At 50.4% G+C, this 20,164-nt stretch overlaps 2 protein-coding genes across 2 annotated transcripts in view; one reads left to right on the top strand and one right to left on the bottom strand.

Moving 5' to 3' along the window:
- Nucleotides 1-116: 116 nt before the first annotated feature.
- Nucleotides 117-2,561, bottom strand: lsm5 (LSM5 homolog, U6 small nuclear RNA and mRNA degradation associated). Its single transcript, XM_056299177.1, has 5 exons — nucleotides 2,173-2,561; nucleotides 765-860; nucleotides 631-658; nucleotides 449-521; nucleotides 117-341 (listed from the first exon to the last, which is right to left on the bottom strand). The coding sequence occupies exons 1-5, from the start codon at nucleotides 2,216-2,218 to the stop codon at nucleotides 309-311; spliced, it is 276 nt and encodes a 91-aa protein (XP_056155152.1). The 5' UTR covers nucleotides 2,219-2,561; the 3' UTR covers nucleotides 117-308.
- Nucleotides 2,562-4,406: 1,845 nt separating this feature from the next.
- Nucleotides 4,407-20,164, top strand: part of avl9 (AVL9 homolog (S. cerevisiase)) — a 33,214-nt gene continuing 17,456 nt past the window's right edge. The window contains exons 1-10 of the mRNA XM_056299176.1: nucleotides 4,407-4,601; nucleotides 8,226-8,346; nucleotides 12,219-12,304; nucleotides 13,281-13,352; nucleotides 15,883-15,972; nucleotides 16,073-16,139; nucleotides 17,900-17,940; nucleotides 18,105-18,143; nucleotides 18,252-18,321; nucleotides 19,161-19,669. Of these exons, the coding sequence (XP_056155151.1) occupies nucleotides 4,518-4,601; nucleotides 8,226-8,346; nucleotides 12,219-12,304; nucleotides 13,281-13,352; nucleotides 15,883-15,972; nucleotides 16,073-16,139; nucleotides 17,900-17,940; nucleotides 18,105-18,143; nucleotides 18,252-18,321; nucleotides 19,161-19,669 (1,179 nt within the window). The 5' untranslated portion in view covers nucleotides 4,407-4,517. The remainder of the gene's footprint in view (nucleotides 4,602-8,225; nucleotides 8,347-12,218; nucleotides 12,305-13,280; nucleotides 13,353-15,882; nucleotides 15,973-16,072; nucleotides 16,140-17,899; nucleotides 17,941-18,104; nucleotides 18,144-18,251; nucleotides 18,322-19,160; nucleotides 19,670-20,164) is intronic.

Genomic DNA, 20,164 nt, shown 5'->3' with positions numbered 1-20,164 from the left:
ACCAATTCTTGAGCGATATGACACCAGTATATCGATGGTAAACAGTGAATTAGCAAGCCAGGTTTTGTGATGCAACTGTACAAAAATAGTCAAACCAGAGGACAAAAAAATTGGTTCATGTTTTGGGGAGTCCCGCAATTTATTTATAACAAAAATAACGCGTGTGACTTGTTACACGTATCAAAAATGCTTAGTCATGAAACCCAACACAAAGATGAACAACAAAAATAACTCCAGATAAAGAAGATAATCAAAGCTAACGTATCCACAACAGAAAAAGGTTTCTCAGCGAAGCGCCGGACGTCACTTCATACCTCCGGTCCCTCCCCCCCCGGGATTAGCTGCAGAAAATGACAGAATCCATATTACACTCAGATCAACGGAGGCTGTATCGCAACACAGTTGGAAATACTTCTTTCACAATATCAAACCAGGCAGTATCACATACCATGGTGATGTTGTTGCCATTGAGTAGGATCTGGTCTAATTTGGTTATCCTTCTTCCCTCTGGTGTGAGTTCACTGCAATGCAAATGAAGGTATCAGAAAAAGTAAGTAAGTATAACATATCTAAATCAACGGTTGGTTTGGGGGGAAAAAAATCCTCTGCAAATTACAGAAGCGTACTTACAATTCCGTGACGTCCTCTAGGACCATGTCTTAAATGTGGAATTAAGGGAAAGCTGCAGGACCGCTGTGACAGAGCAAAGAGCTGAGCATGACAGGTAACGACAAAAGGACACAAAGACACCCGCAAAAGGATACTGACAAAATCGTCGAAACCGAGCAGGGTGCCGACGATTTCTTTGTCCGTCTTCATGACGATGTGGATCCGGGAACCGATACATTTGTCCACAAGCTCTGAGTAACACAGAGAGGTCAAGTCAGTTTTATTTGTACAGCTCAATATCACAAATTTGCCTCAAAGGGGGCTTTACAGCAACACGACATCCTGTCCTTAGACCCTTACGTGGGATACGGAACAACTCCCTAAAAACCCTTTAACAGGGAGAAACTGATGATCACTTGGGTATTTCTTTCTTTCTTTTTTTGGACCCCCCCCCCGGCCAATTACCCCACTCTTCTGAGCCGTCCCGGTTGCTGCTCCACCCCCTCTGCTGATCCAGGGAGGGCTGCAGACTACCACACGCCTCCTCCCGTACATGTGGAGTCGCCGGCCGCTTCTTTTCACCTGACAGTGAGGAGTTTCACCAGGGGGGCGTGGCACGTGGAAGGATCACGCTATTCCCCCTCCCCCCTGAACAGGCGCCCCGACCGACCAGAGGAGGCGCTAGTGCAGCGACCAGGACACACACCCACATCCGGCTTCCCTCCCGCAGACACGGCCAATTGTGTCTGTGGAGACGTCCGACCAAGGCGGAGATAACACGGGGGTTCGAACCGGAGAGCCCCGTGTTGGTAGGCAACGGAATAGACCACCACGCCACCAGGACTCATTTGGGTATTTCAACCCTAATGATGGAAACGTGATCGAGACATTGCTGATTTATTGCAGGTGCCACTGCAGCGCCTGCTCCCGTGCGTGACGCTGGACAGTTATACTAATGAGACATTTTGAAATACACAAGAAAAACAGCACCGAGTATAACCATAACGAGCAGGGACGGCTTTATAAAAGATGTTGTAGCGAATTCGTGGGGACAACGCAACCACAGGAAGTGCCGCGGCCGGGACGCGAACCCGCATCGTCCGCACCGCAGGAGGCATCGCTAACCGCTCGACTAAAGGGTCGGACCCGCGAACCAGCGTGTCTACTTATCAATGCACGTTACAATACGGTATAACACCCAGCTGCTTCGTATTCAAAAGGCAGTGGGGGCAGGAGAAACAAAGGGAGAAATCATCATGAGGACGAGAAATAGTAGACTAAATAAGACATTGCAGGTCCAATCCACCAGAAAAGTGATTTTGTTAAAACGGGGGGGGGGGGGAGATAAAGCCATTTTAATGACTGAATTGGCAGAGGTAGGCAATAGATACGGCAGGGAAGGGGGAGAACCTGAACACGCCGCAATGATTCGCTGTATACTGGCCATGCTCGACGTCCGGCACGACGTCCAACTACCCACCGACGTCATGTTAGTTTTAAAGTTTACACATTAAAGGTAATCCGTATTAAACAAACAATAACTTGTGTTAGTTAAATACGAACCCAACGGGAGCAGCTGTGATGGATTTGTTACTGGTGTCGTCGCCATGTTCAACCGACTTGACGGACAGGCAGAACCAATCGGAGAGGATAAAATAAAATAAAAAAACCGGGAGAAGATCGGCAGTAAGGCAAAAGCAATCGCACGCAGAGCAATCCCTTTCTCTCCGTCTTCCGCTTCAAGCGTCTCTTCTTCTGCCTCCTCCGCCGCCTTTTTCTACTTCTTCGAATGACTCTCCGGCAGGCTGTACGCCCTAAAGCCCAATGCTGCCCTCTGGCGGTCTCTACTCCTGTATTTTCACAATGTGTGTCTGTGTGAGAGTCTATTATAAACGGCCAAACTAAAGCACTTGGGGCCTTGATTCTTTCTGGAGGTTATTGGGGATGATCGGGGGCACCTATAAAAAATAGCAGAACATTAATTAAAATTATATATAATTATGCATAAATATGCAAAATATGCATTTTTCTAAAAATGGCTAAAAACCACTTTTCTCGGCATTTCAGGTGATTCTGAGCATCTTCGATTTTTTTTCACCTATATAAAAAAACATTTCTGGGACTTAGAAATGTTTTGGCATTATGCAAAATATATGCATTTTTGCAAAAATGCACTTATGATCCTCATTTTTTTTGGAGGTGGTAGGTATTGTTCCAGAGAGGACCAGAAAAATAGCAGAAAATTACAATATAATTCTAATAATTATGCAAAATATGCATTTTCTACAGATGGCTAAAAACTACTTTTCTCGGCATTTCAGATGATTCTGAGCATTTGGGGGGAGGGAGTTGGAGTGGGGGGGTTTTAGGGGCAGGCGGTTAGCTGGCAGGATGCAGAGGAGGGAGATTTAGACGGGTGGAGAACCAAACCGCTACATTGTAGCGGGGTTCTACTAGTTTATCCTATATTTTCTAAATACAGGCCAGTTGAACGAATTTTGATTTCGCTCTACCAATAAGTTGGAAAGTGGTTTCAGACGAAACGAAACGTTTTTCTTGTCAAGCGCATTTTGAAGTTTTTGTGAGATTTTTTTTAAAGCCGCTGAAGAAATATAACATTACCATACATCCGGCTCTGACATGTGTTGATTGTGGCTTGAACTGGGTGAGTTGGAGCATGGGCCAGGGCAGGGTGGAACCTATCCAGAGGTAGCTGAAGCTCCCATCCCAGCATGAGGGAGGCTAGGGAGACTCCAGTGGTGGCATGTGGGGTGACATGATAGTGTAGCAGTGTCTGGAGGAGGCTGGTATTGAATGTGCACCTTCGGGCGAGGTGCACTCTGATTCCGCTCTTTAAGGACTGATTCAGCCATCCCCCCCCCCCATTGGATGCTGGGTTATAGAAAGCTGTGCAAATATGGCTGATCCCTTTCCCCTCCAGGTAGGAGGACAGTCGTGATTTTCTTGGGCAAACCCCATCTTGAGAACAAGGGAGCCTACAATATCAATTAACACCTTGGCTGTAACCGAGCCCACAGGTGTCCCCTCCAGCCACTTAGGGTGGAGGTCATAGGTCACAACAAGAAACTGCTGGTGGTGTGGTACCCCATGCAGCTCGCCACAGATGTCGAGTTGTAGATGCTCCCAGGGTTGGGACGGCCAGTTCAGGGGCTGCATGAAGTCCTGGTCTTGCCGCTGAGCAGACAGGCAGTGCAGTCCTTGTCCAGGGTCTCGATGTCTCTGTCGATCCCTGGCTACCATACGAGGTCCCGGCATTGTTGTTTGAGCCTGACTATGCCCAAGTGGCCCTCATGTGCCATAGCAAGGACGCGCGCACGAAGGGCACTCGGGACCACAGTGCAGAGCCCTCTAGCGACACAAGTGTCATGCCAGTATGCCAGCTCCTCTCCGGTCCTGAAATAGGGAGACAGCTCGTCCGACACCTTCGTGGGGTAATCGGCCGGGTACAATTAGGGAGAAAAAGGGGGTAAAAAAATAGATACAATAAAATAAGTAAAGAAAAGAAAAATAGCCGTAAAGATATACCCAGCAAGGCTATCAATTGTGTTGCCCCAGCAACAGGTCATTAAATAAAGGCATTGTTTTCGCAGCCTCCCCCATTGTAACCTAAAGATACTGTGTCCGTGTAATGTATCCAAGTCCTTCGCGAAAACGCCGTGAGGAGGCGTTATAAGGGCTCTCCATAGCGCCGCTCGCTCCGAGCGGGCGGGCGGGTGACGTCATCACAGGGAGAAGGCGGAAGAGAGCGGCGTAGCGTGCGGACGTCCCGTCGGGAGGGAAGAGCAGCGAGCGCCCGTGTTCACGTCTCGCCCCCCGAGAGAGGAAAATAGCGGCGGAGTTACTGCAAAATCGGGGTTGGGGGGGTGGGGGAGGAGGAGGAGGTCCCCATGGAGTCGCACGGCAAGGAGGACCCGAAGGGCCCCGTGCTGCACATCGTCGTGGTTGGATTTCACCACAAGAAGGGCTGTCAGGTAGGCGAAGCCCACGCTGCTCGCTAGCGCCGGTGCTGGGCGAGCTCGGTTCCGGAGAAACGGAACCGAGCTCTCCCCTCCGCCCGGCCGTGCCGTGCCAACGCTCGATAAACTACCGGGGAGGGAGGGGGGGGTCTTCGGGAAGCCCAGAACGTGACGAACCAAACCCCAAAACCCCCCCCCCAACAAATCTGTTAGCTTGTATCCGCCCGCGTTTATTACCGTCACGTCGGTCATATTGTAGCGAATTCGGGAGACGCCGCAACAATGTATCATATTCGGCTCGGCGCGCGCGCCTCACACAGAAGCGTTTCGGTTTGCCTCGGGCCCCCCCCGCAGCGTTATGTAATCGCACGAGCGACCGCGTTTGTCACCTTTCCGTTTTTATTCGACTTGGGAGTACAGAAATACCGTATGGCGGGTTTCACCCCCCGTCCCCCCCTCTCTCCCCCCGTCCCCCCTCATTCAGAAAACATGCCGCTTTGTTTGTTAACGGTCGCACGAGTCGCCTGCCTTCTCTCCGCCGCTCCAGCAGCGCCGCAAGGCCCGCGGCGGCTGTGGCGTCACCAAAGGGGACTGGTACGTGTGTGTACCGCTTCGGCCCACAAACCCTGGCCCACGTTACTTCTGGGTACACATGTGATGATGATGACGATGATGATGATGATGATGCAACACAGCGGACTGGTACTTGTGTGTACCGCTTCGGCCCACAAACCCTGGCCCACGTTACTTCTGGGTACACATGTGATGATGATGACGATGATGATGATGATGATGATGCAACACAGCGGACTGGTACTTGTGTGTACCGCTTCGGCCCACAAACCCTGGCCCACGTTACTTCTGGGTACACATGTGATGATGATGACGATGATGATGATGATGATGATGCAACACAGCGGACTGATACGTGTGTGTACCGCTTCGGCCCACGTTACTTCTGGGTACACATGTGATGATGATGCAACACAGCGGACTGGTACGTGTGTGTACCGCTTCGGCCCACGTTACTTCTGGGTACACATGTGATGATGATGACGATGATGATGATGATGATGATGCAACACAGCGGACTGATACGTGTGTGTACCGCTTCGGCCCACGTTACTTCTGGGTACACATGTGATGATGATGCAACACAGCGGACTGGTACGTGTGTGTACCGCTTCGGCCCACGTTACTTCTGGGTACACATGTGATGATGATGACGATGATGATGATGATGCAACACAGCGGACTGATACTTGTGTGTACCGCTTCGGCCCACAAACCCTGGTCCACGTTACTTCTGGGTACACATGTGATGATGATGATGATGATGCTGCAACACAGCGGACTGATACGTGTGTGTACCACTTCGGCCCACAAACCCTGGTCCACGTTACTTCTGGGTACACGTGATGATGATGATGATGATGACTAATATGGCGCACATAGACGCCTTACAGTTAACAATCTGCGTAAACGATGACGGACATGACGGCTTTAAAAGCCTTGTTTACACCTCGTGTATCAGTCGTTACTATGGGCACACGTGTGCGTACACACCCGTGGGGTGTTTCGGCCCTGAGGTTTGTCTCGGAGACCAGTGGAGAACCCGGGTGACCCCTGACTTTAGACACCGACGGGCTGACGCTGATGTCCCTGCAGGCCTGGGTGATGGCTCGCTGCAGGAGGTGGACAGCAGACGCTAGGAGGAAGGAGTTACTAATAACCATCATGCTTTGCTGCTGACCGTCAAGACAACTTGAGGGTTGGAAAAATTCCATGGATGTGTACACGCACACATTTGCCCATAGCAACTATTGATAGACGGGGCCCCGGGTTGTTGGTGAGAGTGTGTGAGTGAACATTCAAGCGTGCGGCTGAGGTATTAAAAAGTTAATGCACCTGCCATATGATCCCTTTCGGACCCCCAAGAACGTCACAGCAGTGCCATACATACTCCTCAGCTACAATAGTCCCGGTACACACAACCCAACACTCCCACAGTTGCTGCTCTCCACCTGCCTCCGGGGGAGAAGAAGACATGTGGCGTTGTCTTTCGGCGGCCTGTTGGGCCGGCTGGCCCTGAGGCACGGCTGTTATTCTCCGAGATAACCTTAACGTTTGTGTATAAGGATGAGGCGGGTTTCCACCCAGGGAAGGCCTGCTGCGAAGCGGGCACACGATACCCAGGAGCGGGTCTTGGTATCAGGTAGTGGGGTTGGCTTGCCTCTGGCGGTGGAGGTTATCTGATAGGGGTCAGTGATCCCCATCTGGGTGGCAGAAGATTGGGTTCCTGAACCTCCTTGGTCTGTCTGTCTGTCTGTCTGTCTGTCTGTCTGTCTGTCTGTCTGCCTGCCTGCCTGCCTGCCTGCCTGCCTGCCTGCCTGCCTGCCTGCCTGTCTGTCTGTCTGTCTGTCTGTCTGTCTGTCTGCCTGCCTGCCTGCCTGCCTGCCTGCCTGCCTGCCTGCCTGCCTGCCTGCCTGCCTGCCTGCCTGCCTGCCTGCCTGTCTGTCTGTCTGTCTGTCTGTCTGTCTGTCTGTCTGTCTGTCTGCCTGCCTGCCTGCCTGCCTGCCTGCCTGCCTGTCTGTCTGTCTGTCTGTCTGTCTGTCTGTCTGTCTGTCTGTCTGCCTGCCTGCCTGCCTGCCTGCCTGCCTGCCTGCCTGCCTGCCTGCCTGTCTGTCTGTCTGTCTGCCTGCCTGCCTGTCTGTCGCGTCTGGTTGGGTGGCATATTGATGGGGCTGTTATCAGAGCATCACTCTTTGGTGTCTGGCTCCAGACCGCTACCAGCTTCCTGTGTGTTTAGGGCAGTACGACCAGACCGCTACACAAATCATGGCGGATGTTTCATCGTATCCCGTCGCTCAACACATCAACTGTCTTGATGTTTTTTATATTATTTGGACAGATGCTTCCTACCTCTGATTCATCGCTTCCGTTTTTTTGTTTTCGTCTCTGTCAAAGCACACGAACGTAAACCAGAAGTCTGGGATTCTGGACGGTGTGACGTGTTTAACACGGCTGCCCGTCAGGTCGTCCTTCGCTCCGGAGAAGGACGACCGGCGAACGTGAACAGGCGACCGCCGTGCAAGGCCCGACGACGGATCGGCTCGCTTCGCTGCGTCCTGAGACGGGGAACGCGGCACCTTACCCGTAGCGCAGCTCGACATCGCGGTGCTCGCTCCCGCTTTACATGAATTAGCATTCGAGCCGCTAATCAAGATTCCGAAGGGAAGTGGAGTAAGACGGGGTGAGGATGAGACGGACAACCCAGCGTGACTCGTAAAAGGCCAAAGAGACGGGGGGGGCGGCGGCGGCGGCGGGGGGGGGGTATGCAAACATATTCACATGGCACAAAAACAGCCTTGTAGAAGTTCTTATACACCCCCAACATGCCCTCTATCCCACACCCACCCTCCAAAGAAGGGTGGGTGTGGGTGCAATTCAAGTGTTGTTCATCTGTCCAGCGTTGTGCTTCTGAGTTCATGGCATCATTATTTAGTGATGTATAATATGCGTATTGTGATCGTCATTGTTGTGTTTTAGTAATATAAGTTAATCCTGCCTCCAAATCATCTGCTCCAAGCCCGATCGGGACTTGAATTTTTTTTTTCTTCTTTTCTCCTCCGTCCTCAGGTGGAGTTCTCCTACCCGCCGCTGCTCCCCGACGAGAGCCATGACAGTAGCTCCCTGCCAGAGGAGTGGAGGTACCTGCCTTTTCTGGCGCTGCCTGACGGGGCCCACAACTACCAAGAAGGTACGCCGCCGTCATGCTGCAACGCGTTACAGTTGTGTTTTTACTTTTGTTCCAGCGAAGGACAGACGGATTCCTCGGTAGCAGGGAGAAACCCATGAGCCTCTTAGCTAGGTGTAGCGACTTCAGGGGGGAGGGGCTGGGAACCACTGCAGCCGGGACGTGAACCCCGGGTCGCCTGCACCACGGGCGACTGCGCTAACCGCTCGACTAAAGGGTCCGACCCGTTAGCCCTTGGCTAGCGAGTCTAGTTATCCGTAGTCGCTACACTACCCCCTTCCTTTGGGAAGTGGCTCCCTGCACTTCAGCATGTCGGCTCCCTCGCTCCTCTGGGCGCACACGCTTCCGATGGCCTCCCGGTCTCACCGGGGCACCTCTGACACCGATGTAGTGCCGGGCAGCTGGGAACCGCCGCAGCCGGGACGTGAACCCCGGGTCGCCTGCACCACGGGCGACTGCGCTAACCGGTCGACTAAAGGGTCCGACCCGTTAGCCCTTGGCTAGCGAGTCTGGTTATCCGTGGTCATTACAATATTTTATCACAGTATAAGTAATTTTGCATTTTATGGCAGTGATATATATCACAGTATAAGTAATTTTGTATTTTATGGCAGTGATATATATCACAGTATAAGTAATTTTGTATTTTATGGCAGTGATATATATCACAGTATAAGTAATTTTGTATTTTATGGCAGTGATATATATCACAGTATAAGTAATTTTGTATTTTATGGCAGTGATATATATCACAGTATAAGTAATTTTGTATTTTATGGCAGTGATATATATCACAGTATAAGTAATTTTGTATTTTATGGCAGTGATATATATCACAGTATAAGTAATTTTGTATTTTATGGCAGTGATATATATCACAGTATAAGTAATTTTGTATTTTATGGCAGTGATATATATCACAGTATAAGTAATTTTGTATTTTATGGCAGTGATATATATCACAGTATAAGTAATTTTGTATTTTATGGCAGTGATATATATCACAGTATAAGTAATTTTGTATTTTATGGCAGTGATATATATCACAGTATAAGTAATCTTGTATTTTATGGCAGTGATATATATCACAGTATAAGTAATTTTGTATTTTATGGCAGTGATATATATCACAGTATAAGTAATTTTGTATTTTATGGCAGTGATATACATCACAGTATAAGTAATTTTGTATTTTATGGCAGTGATATATATCACAGTATAAGTAATTTTGTATTTTATGGCAGTGATATATATCACAGTATAAGTAATTTTGTATTTTATGGCAGTGATATATATCACAGTATAGTAATTTTGTATTTTATGGCAGTGATATATATCACAGTATAGTCATTTTTCTCTAGAAATTCAATTAAGAAATTGTTTATATGAAGTAAACATATGGTAATGCCTGTGTTTTGTTGTCTGGGCTAGTAAAATACTTGAATATTTTGTTGTTCCCGGCCAATTACCCCGCCCTTCCGAGCGGTGCTGGTCTCTGCTCCACCCCCCTCTGCCAATCCGGGGAGGGCTGCAGACTACCACACGCCTCCTCCCATACATGTGGGGTCACCGGCCGCTTCTTTTCCCCTGACAGTGAGGAGTTTCGCCAGCGGGGTGTAGCGCGTGGGCGGATCACGCTATTCCCCCCCCAGAACAGGCACCCCAACCGACCAGACGGAGGCGCTAGTGCAACGACCAGGACACACGGCTCTCGTGTCGGTCCGCTAAAGAGTAGCGTCACCCCGCGGTGTCAGCTGGGCTCCGCCCCCTTTCGCAGCTTTGGAAGCTGCTCAGAAATACCAGGAGCAGGACAATAGCCAGGGGGGTTCGAGCTACCGAGACAGGAAGAAAGGGAGGGGTTGGGTTGTGAGTGGACTGTGCACAAAAATGTGGCGTTTTCGCCCTGCACCAACGTCTTTCATGCCATTTTTTTTTCCCGCTCGGAGAACAAGAAGGAGTGTGCAGCCGCTCTCGGTGTGTGTCGGCTATGGTGTCGATTCTTTTGATTCGCCGTCCTGTCTGTAATCCTGTAGCGTTAGTCACCGAGGTAATAAACCCAGCCGTTACGCCCTTGCTCGAAGACCGATGGGATTTCAAAACGGTGTGAAAATCCCCCAGCCGCACACGTCTGGGTTTGTGCGATAAATGCCGAGCGTCGCGGTGTGGGCGTCGGCCTCGGCCGGCTAGTCGGGCCGGACGGTCGGAGAAATGAACGCGGAGCAGCAACGGGCGAAGTTCACAGGCGGGTGTCTCTGTGAACCGCGTGGCTTCGCCGGTTTTATCTGGATTTTTATTGATACCTGTGAGGAATCCGGGTCACCGCGGCCGCCCGGGGAAAAAGGAAAACCGATGGCAGCGCTGCAAATCATACACATATATCATCATAAACACCATGAGGATTTTACATGGGGGGGGGTGGATGGGTGGGTGGATGGGTGGATGGATGGATGGGTGGATGGATGGATGGATGGGTGGGTGGGTGGATGGGTGGGTGGATGGATGGATGGATGGGTGGGTGGATGGATGGATGGGTGGGTGGGTGGATGGATGGGTGAATGGATGGGTGGATGGATGGATGGGTGGATGGATGGGTGGGTGGATGGATGGGTGAGTGGGTGGATGGATGGATGGGTGGGTGGGTGGATGGATGGATGGGTGGGTGGGTGGATGGATGGATGGGTGAATGGATGGGTGGATGGATGGGTGGATGGATGGATGGATGGATGGGTGGATGGATGGATGGGTGGATGGATGGATGGATGGATGGATGGGTGGGTGGATGGATGGATGGATGGATGGATGGGTGGATGGGTGGATGGATGGATGGATGGATGGTGCTCTGATCGGCTGGAAAGAGCCATCAGTAGATTGACAGATTAAGGTTTAGAGTTTTTTTTTTTTTCTTCAAAAATTCACATTTGCTCTTTACTGTAAATCGCATCCCAAGAAAATACAGTGCCTTGCAAAAGTATTCAACCGCCTTGACGGTTCACACTAATTTCTGGATTGTAAAAGGTAACTCGCATGGGGCGTCCGGGTGGCGTGGCGGTCTATTCCGTTGCCTACCAACACAGGGGGTCGCCGGTTAGAATCCCCGTGTTACCTCCGGCTTGGTCCCTACAGACACAATTGGCCGTGTCTGCGGGTGGGAAGCCGGATGTGGGTATGTGTCCTGGTCGCTGCACTAGCGCCTCCTCTGGTCGGTCGGGGCGCCTGTTCAGGGGGGGGGATAGCGTGATCCTCCCACACGCTACACCCCCCTGGCGAAACTCCTCACTGTCAGGTGAAAAGAAGCGGCTGGCGACTCCACCTGTACGGGAGGAGGCACGTGGCAGTCTGCAGCCCTCCCCGGGTCAGCAGAGGGGGTGGAGCAGAGATCGGGACGGCTCAGAAGAGTGGGGTAACTGGCCGGATACAACTGGGGAGAAGAAAAAGGGGGGGGGGGATACTCACACATCTGCTCCTGAACAACGGCGATCCCCGTGTTGGTAGGCGACGGAGTAGACCGCCACGCCACCCGGACGCCCCCTTGCTGGTCAATTTTAAACCACATTTCTGTCGTTCCTCATCTTACCTGCATTTTCCATAGTGGCAAAGTGTTCATCATAAGGTAATAGAAACGGTGTCAGGGTGGTGTGGATTTGACCTCTGGCCTTTTTACTGCGAGCTGCCTGCAGCTCTGCCAGCGAGTCCCGGCACTCGCCGTCGTCGTCTCTGGTTAGAAATCCTCAGCCTCCCGGGACAGGAAGAGGAGCCTGACGGGTTGTGAACATGGCGAAGAGGGTTTAACCGTGAGATCTCCGAATACGTGGCTGCTCGGGGCTGAGTCGGTCCCTTACCCGATGATCCGATTGGTTTTCTTTTATGTTTTGCAGACACGGTTTACTTTCACCTGCCGCCCCTGAGTGGAGACATGAAGTGCGTGTACGGAGTTTCCTGTTATCGCCAAATAGAAGCCAAGGTCAGTGCTCTCCCCTGTTTTTGTCCCGTCTGTTCGTAAGATCTTATCGTTCTCCCGGCTGGCTGCGATATTATGAACCCTACATAGGCCTCGCCAAAATCCCGTTTCTGGCTTTGTCACGTGTGCGCCACCGTAGCAACGCGAAAATATGTTGTTATGGGGTTAGCGCTCATCAAGGAAACGCTGTACACCCACAATTTAACCTGTCTAAGTTATCCACAATCAACATTAACGTTTTTAACTCAATCTTTGCTTGCTCCACGTTTGAGCATAGGATACTGATCAGCTTTCTTAAATGTGAGAAAGTCTATTTATTAGATATATGTTCATTTTCAGACAACTAACGTTACTTACCTCCGTTCTGTTGTTGACAGCCAGCAGTCCAAAATTACAAAAGCAGCCAGCTGTCCAAAATTGCGAAAAATACAAAATTGAAGGTAGCTAACGTTAGCTTTGCTTCGCACCGAGTTGATAGTTGATTGTTTCCTTAGCAACGCAGCGGAAATCCGGCGTCCGTTCGCGAGATTTGGGACAGGGTACGGGATTTTGGCGAGGGCTATGTAGGGTTCATAATATCGCCTCCCGGCTGTGTTTTTTTTATTTTTTTCTTCGTGTGTTTCTAGCTCAGCTACACCTCACACACATACGCCGCGTATCACATATATGTGTTTACGATCTGCCCGAGCGGAGCGGTGGAGCGCCGTATGAGCTGGTTTTATCACCCGACATGGGAGACAGACGGCGGCGTTCTTCTTAACGGCGGGTCAAGATTTGATTTCGACCGAGCCGAGGAGATAAAAAGCGGTCGTAACGGGGTTCGGGCGACGCCGTCGGTGACGTGAGATAGAAGGTCGGTCGCGGTCGGAACGCGGTCCGAGGCTGTGAGTCGGACCGCGTCCTCATAACGTCCTGTATGTCTGTTGTTTTTATTGATTAGCCCGCTTCGTTTTGTACTTTTTCCAAACTCTCCCCTCAGGCCCTGAAGGTCCGGCAGGCTGACGTCACCAGGGAGACGGTCCAGAAGAGCGTGTGTGTCCTCAGCCGAGTGGTGAGTCGGTCGGTCAGGACGGAGGCGGGTGGGGGATGTGGGGGACACGAGACGTGGGTTTTGTCGACATGAAGGCTGGGGGATACCGACGGAATCGGATATCACGATATTTTTCACCGAATACCTCGATATCGATAGTCATATTTTTTTGGGGGATGACTGTTGTTGATTTCGGGGCGGGGCGTCCGGGTGGCGTGGCGGTCTATTCCGTTGCCTACCAGCACGGGGGTCGCCGGTTCGAATCCCCGTGTTACCTCCGGCTTGGTCGGGCATCCCTACAGACACACTTGGCCATGTCTGCGGGTGGGAAGCCGGATGTGGGTAGGTGTCCTGGTCGCTACACTAGCGCCTCCTCTGGTCGGTCAGGCCACCTGTTTGGGGGGGAGGGGGAACTGGGGGGGTAGCGTGATCCTCTCACGTGCTACGTCCCCCTGGTGAAACTCCTCACTGTCAGGTGAAAAGAAGCGGCTGGCGACTCCACATGTATGGGAGGAGGTGTGTGGTAGTCTGCAGCCCTCCCCGGGTCGGCAGAGGGGGTGGAGCAGAGACCGGGATGGCTCAGAGAGCGGGGTAATTGGGCGGATACAATTGGGTATTAAAAGGTGGAAAAATGCACACCCGAAAAAAAGGAAGATCTTTGCACAGCAGAAAACGTTGATAAATGATCGGTAGTAATGTGGGTATGATGACCAAGCAGGTCGACGGTCATCGTTCATGTCACTAAAACAGTCGACTAAGTTCAGGAAAGTTGCCTGACTTTACTGGAATGCAGCCTTTAAGACCACGAAATGACAACTTTTCAGCTATAGCACCTCATTACCAGGACCAACATCTCAGATGGTAGCCAGACTCATAACGTTAGAGGCAACGTGCACACTCTGTCTGTCTGCATGTGTTATTTTTCTTTCCTCCGCCTTCCTGTATTAGTTGAGTGTGATCCGCCTTCTCAAAGCCACGGTGCCAAGGAAGTAAGGTCACCTTCGGCCTCCTGACCCAAGATTTGACGTAGAAATCCAAGTCATGAACACTTTGCTTGAGTTGGTCTCTGTCGGGGCAGACTTTCTCAGAATAAATGCTGTGGTTGTGTCATGATTTACTTCTTTCTCAGTCGCAGCAGCCAAATGAGGAAGAAGGCAGGTAGTGCCGAGGCTGAAGAGGAAGCATATAGTTGTTGTGGCTGATAAGCAGACATGACAGATCAAGCGGTTGATAGACCTTAATTTACCAGCAGATGGGAAGACATAAGTAAAACTCAGGTTCAACCATGTTTTTTTTGTTTGGCGGTGGAGAAGATGCCGAAAACAGCCCGAGTGACTCTGGGCCATTTCAAATGGATCATTAGAATTGAAAAAAACACTGACTACCATATGTCACCGCAGCTTTCAGTAATTTGAAAATGAACAGTTAAGGATAAATACGTAAAAAACACAATATTAAAGAGAGATTGACATTCCCTTTCTGAACACATTGTTTTAACGTTGAGAGTTTGAGTCATAACCGAGACTAGGTGTGGTTTTATGAATGCAAAGCTATTGGCTAACGTCTTCCTGGGTGGGTGGGGTCGGTACCACTCGTCACTTATTTACAAAAAATGTCGGATAGTGAGATTAAGATAAATAGATAGATAGAAAGACAGATAGAGATAGATAGATAGATAGATAGAAAGACAGATAGAGATAGATAGATAGATAGATAGATAGATAGATAGCAATACGTCGTAGCGAAATCGATAATAAAGTCTCAGCAAAATAGCACAAACTCGAGCCAAGTAGCTAGCAGGAGGGGGTGAAAAATGGCTTCTTCGTGGTTTTGTAGCATCTCGCTATGGAAACACCCTATATGCAAATTGACTGGTGTCTACGTAGTATCCACCGGCACAATTTGTCATTGGACACCATCTACAGCCAATCACAGATCTCTCTCGAGTGGCCTCAGACGCGCTGTTTTGGCCACCGAATTTCTCTGTGGTCACATTCCAACTCGGAACATAGCCTATCGATAGGAATTTTCAGATTTTGATGTCAGTATCACTCTAATAATTTACAAATAGAAAAATGTTGTGTGTTTCGGATATGAGAAGGCCTTCAGGCAGGAAAAGTAAAACAACTGTTGATTTAGGTCCAACTTGAACTCCTGCTGAGACTCATCTTAGTAACTGGGCATTCCTTAATGATTTAACTAATGGAGAGCGCTGGTGACTATGTAGGGGTCAAAGGTTAAAGGTTTCTCAGAATTCTGGAGAGTCCAGGAGACGACATCGCCGGGACCTGCTGTAAGACATTTGGGTTGGGGGGAGGTTATCTTGCCCCCCTTCGGGATTATACACGCTTAGGAGTTGCCAGCCCCCATAATTCAACTGTAACAGGAAACACAACTGACAGAGCACATAGAAGGCAGCCCTCTAAATGGGAAGTTGTTGTCGTCGTTGTTGTTGATTCACAGGCCTCAGTGGTTGGAAGTTCTTCTGCTTGTAACATATAATAATACTGTACTGTCGATAATGACAAGGATCATTTTTGTGTTCATGTAGCCTCTTTATGGTCTGCTACAAGCAAAACTACAGCTCATCACGCATGCCTACTTTGAAGAGAAAGACTTCTCTCAGATCTCTATCTTGAAGGTGAGAAACGGGGTTAAGACAGAAACCAACTCGGCTTTCATCCACGTTGGCTGTCACGCGGTCTCACTTCCTGTTCCCGTTCCCTCCTCTGTTTCTATAGGAACTGTACGAACACATGAACGGCTCCCTGAGGGGCTCCACGCTGGAGGGGTCACAGGTCTACCTTGGTAAAACTGCCTCGGCGATGCTTTTCTGCAATAAGGATGTCTTTGTTTTATTGTTTGTTTGTTTTTTTTAAAATCTTTTTGACTGACATTCACTGAAATTAACAAATAAATGGTTGTTTGTTGAGTGTAATTGACCTTCCAAGTCCGATGACCCTTCCAAGTGCAAGGCCTGAGCTCATATACTTTGTTTTGATGCTTGACTGATAGGACGTGCACAACTCTACGTGTGATGGAAAAACAGCGCAGTAGTCAGCGGATGTATGATCCCAGCCGCTGATAAAACACTTCCTCAAACTTGCCCCGCGTGAAATAATGAACACGAACCGCACAAGCTTACTGGTGTCGGTTTGTAAAGTTTTGTCCAGGATCAAATAAAACTCATCTTCCACTAAGTCAGTAGGGTAAACAAACAAAAATATGAAGCCCGCGGCTTTTTTTTTCTTCTTTTGAGTAATATCGGGGAGCTCGTTAGTGATTCTTCAATGCTGTTGAGTGTCCATTACCCCATTTCGTCTCAACTATGCAGCGACAAAGGAAATCGTGTGTCTTGTGATTTGTGGACGGCCATAGTCTGGAGCACTGTGAGGCATTTCATCGAGACTTTGGTGAAACACATTGGAGAAATAAATTACTCTGTGTGGGATGCCTCGTTAACTCACAACCCCCAAAACACAACGTGATACCTGCTTGAAACCCCTTGGTGCAGGTGTAAATAAGCGCATAAGTGAACTCTGACACCAACCTCAAAAATATCAAAAGTAGGGTGGCCGGGTAGCGTAGCAGTCTATTCTGTTGCCTACCAACACGAGGATCTCCGGTTCGAATCCCCGTGTTGCCTCCGGCTTGGTCGGGCGTCCCTACAGACACGATTGGCCATGTCTGCGGGTGGGAAGCCGGATGTGGGTATGTGTCCTGGTTGCTGCACTAGTGCCTCCTCTGGCTGGTTGGGGCACCTGTTGGGAGGGAGGGGGAACTGGGGGGAATAGCGTGATCTTCCCACTCACTAGGTCCCCCTGGTGAAACTCCTCACTGTCAGGTGAAAAGAAGCGGCTGGTGACTCCACATGTATCGGAGGAGGCATGTGGTAGTCTGCAGCCCTCCCCGGATCGTCAGAGGGGGCGGGGCAGCGACCGGGAAGACTTGGAAGAGTGGGGCGGTTGAGTGTGTTGACTGACAGGTTGGACCGAGTGACAGGTGTCACGGAGTGCTCTGGGCCTCCTGACGTGGATGTCATAGAATATTTTCTGTGTCAGAAACCGCCACTGTCCAAACGCTGATAAAACATTTTAGCTGTTGCTGGAAACGTTGTCAGGAAATCTATTGGACATTTACCATCTGCCTTGGACATCACTTCCTGGTTTCAGAACGATCCATTGTCTCAGTGCAGCTTTACAAACAACCAATTCTGCATAGGTCAAAGGTCAGAGAATAGAAGGATTACATAAAAGGGAAATGGTATAGGATAAGACTCGGCAAGCCATCTTAGGTCACTGTGATTGCAGCCATTCCCCGATCCTCTGAGTAGCACATATGGCCACTGGTTAATGGTCACACCTATTTGCATATGAAGCCGGTTTCGGTCGCTATGCCACGGTGCAGTTTATACGGTTGGGACACCTGCAGTCAGCGGGTAACCGATGAAGTCACGGAGATGAGTGATGAAACATTTTCCCGCTAAACTTGGTGTCCGGATGATCCGATTCAGCGAGACATTCCTCAGTTCCTCATTCCTGATGGTGTCATTTCTTTTGTCCCTTCAGGGTTATCGCCAAGAGACTTAATACTGCACTTTCGACACAAGGTAAAGTGATGCTTTGTAAAATAATGATGTTTTAATGGCGCCACCGGTACAATTGTATGTTGATATTAGCGGTTGTTAGCTTAATATTTGCAGTAAAAGTAACCGATGTCGTCTAGTAGTAGTTGGGCTGATACCGCAACTGATATTCTTTTTACGTTCTGTAGGTCCTAATCCTCTTCAAGCTAGTTCTCCTAGAGAAGAGGGTATGAACTCTTATCTCTGCTACAGCGTTTTTCCTTTCCAGTAGTTAAATATCCACGTTTTATGGATTTATAATGCGTAGTAATACTGTGCTATTCTTACCTTGCCAGGTCCTGTTCTACGTGTCTCCTGTGAACAGACTAGTCGGAGCGCTGATGACGGTCTTATCGCTGTTTCCAGGTTGGACACGCCCAGTAATACATCACTAACGATTTGAGTTTCGAACCTCCCCTTCCCCCTTGTTCATTAAATCAAGCTTTCTGGTGAATGTAGATGTTGGCCGTGTCTGTGGGTGGGAAACCGGATGTGGGTGTACGTGTCCTGGTTGCTGCACTAGCGCCTCCTCTAGTCGGTCGGGGCCCCTGTTCAGGGGGGAGGGGGAACTAGGGGGAATAGCGTGATCCTCCCACCCGCTGCGTTCCCCCCCCCCCCCCGGTGAAACCCCTCACTGTCAGGTGAAAAGAAGCGGCTGGCGACTCCACATGTATGGGAGGAGGCATGTGGTAGTCTGCAGCCCTCCCCGGATCAGCAGAGGGGGCGGAGCAGCGACCGGGACGACTCGGAAGAGTGGGGTAATTGGCCAGATACAATTGGGGAGAAAAAGGGCGGGGTGGGGGGGGTGAACTGCACCAAAGCGGTTATAGTGTTAAAAGACTACAAAGACCACCAGCACTTACTGTTTTCGGTCCCGCTATCTACACTAACTAACACACACACACACATTACGACAATATATGAGTAGACACCTCCGCCCAAGTCAGTCTGTAAGAATTAAACCATTTAGCTTTCATGAGTCTGTAGAGAAATGATACAAAAGAAGGGAAAGGTTAGAGGGGCTCAACCATCCACCAAGAGGTGAAGGACCAGAATGAAAACAGATACAGGAGGGCCGTGGTGTTTGGGCACTCTAGGTACTATTTACTGCTGTACTGGTACATTTTGATTAATTAATTGGTTCAATGAAAACACCGCTCTAGTTTTATTACTAACCTACCGGTTGTGCCTTGTTTTTTCCCCAGGCATGATAGAACACGGACTGGTCGAGTCCTCCCACTACCGGCCAAAGAGCAGCGTCTCTGATGACATCGCTCCCGTGGAGAGTGGCTTGGGTGCCGAGGAGTTTGTCTCCATCTCCACCATAGACATCAACACCACCCTGGAGCTGACGGGGATGGAGGAGGAGGAGGAGGAGGAGCAGCCCCCCCCACGGGGCCCGGTAGAGACCCGGTCCTTAGGGGCCGCCGCGGCGGGCGACAACCATCACCTCAAACCGCCGTCACGCACCTCCCCGGAGTCCTCGGAGAGCGACTGGGAGACGCTGGACCCCGGCGTGTTGGAGGACGCCAGCCCCGAGGAGCCCACGCAGGGGAGAGATGCGGCGTCGGAGCACCCGGACGCCTTCGAGCCCCTCCAGCCGGGGATCCCCATCACGGTGCAGCCCCAGTCCACTGGGGGCCAGGTCACCCAGGGCCTGGTCTCTGGGCTGGAAGAGAACCAGTACGGACTGCCCCTCGCCGTCTTCACCAAGGTAACCGGGCTGGAAAATCCCCAGCTCTGGGTGGGGTTACCAACCCCACCCCAATAAAATACAGAGTCTTGCCATAATTGGGGAAATAACAAAACTCGTTCCATATCCATCTCACGTGGGATGCCCCAGAAAGGGGACTCGGCTCTGGACACAACGTGTAGTGGGAGAAACGCTCCGTCGCTCATCGAAGTGGCCTCGTCAGTGGCATAACGACCCAAACCAACGATTACTTTCCTATGCAAATAGGCGTGACCATTAACTGCAGTTATAATGGCCATGTGTGCTGTTCGCAGAGGGTTGGTCACAGCGTTGTAAGATGGCCACAGATGTACTCCTATACTCCCCCCCTCGGTTCAGGGGTGGTCGTTCCCTCTTCACATATAGATGGCCTCCCCGTCCTATCAAGGGCGGTCACATCCTCGTCCCTGAAGGAGTGGCCGCTGGCCTGTGGACGGGTGTAGACTGTGGAGTCCTGGCCTGATGTGTCAGCTGTCC

Source organism: Lampris incognitus, chromosome 19, assembly GCF_029633865.1.
Source record: "Lampris incognitus isolate fLamInc1 chromosome 19, fLamInc1.hap2, whole genome shotgun sequence".
Classification (NCBI taxonomy): Eukaryota; Metazoa; Chordata; class Actinopteri; order Lampriformes; family Lampridae; genus Lampris; species Lampris incognitus.
The sequence above is the reverse complement of the archived record's forward strand: the minus strand, read 5'-3'. Positions and strand labels throughout refer to the sequence as shown.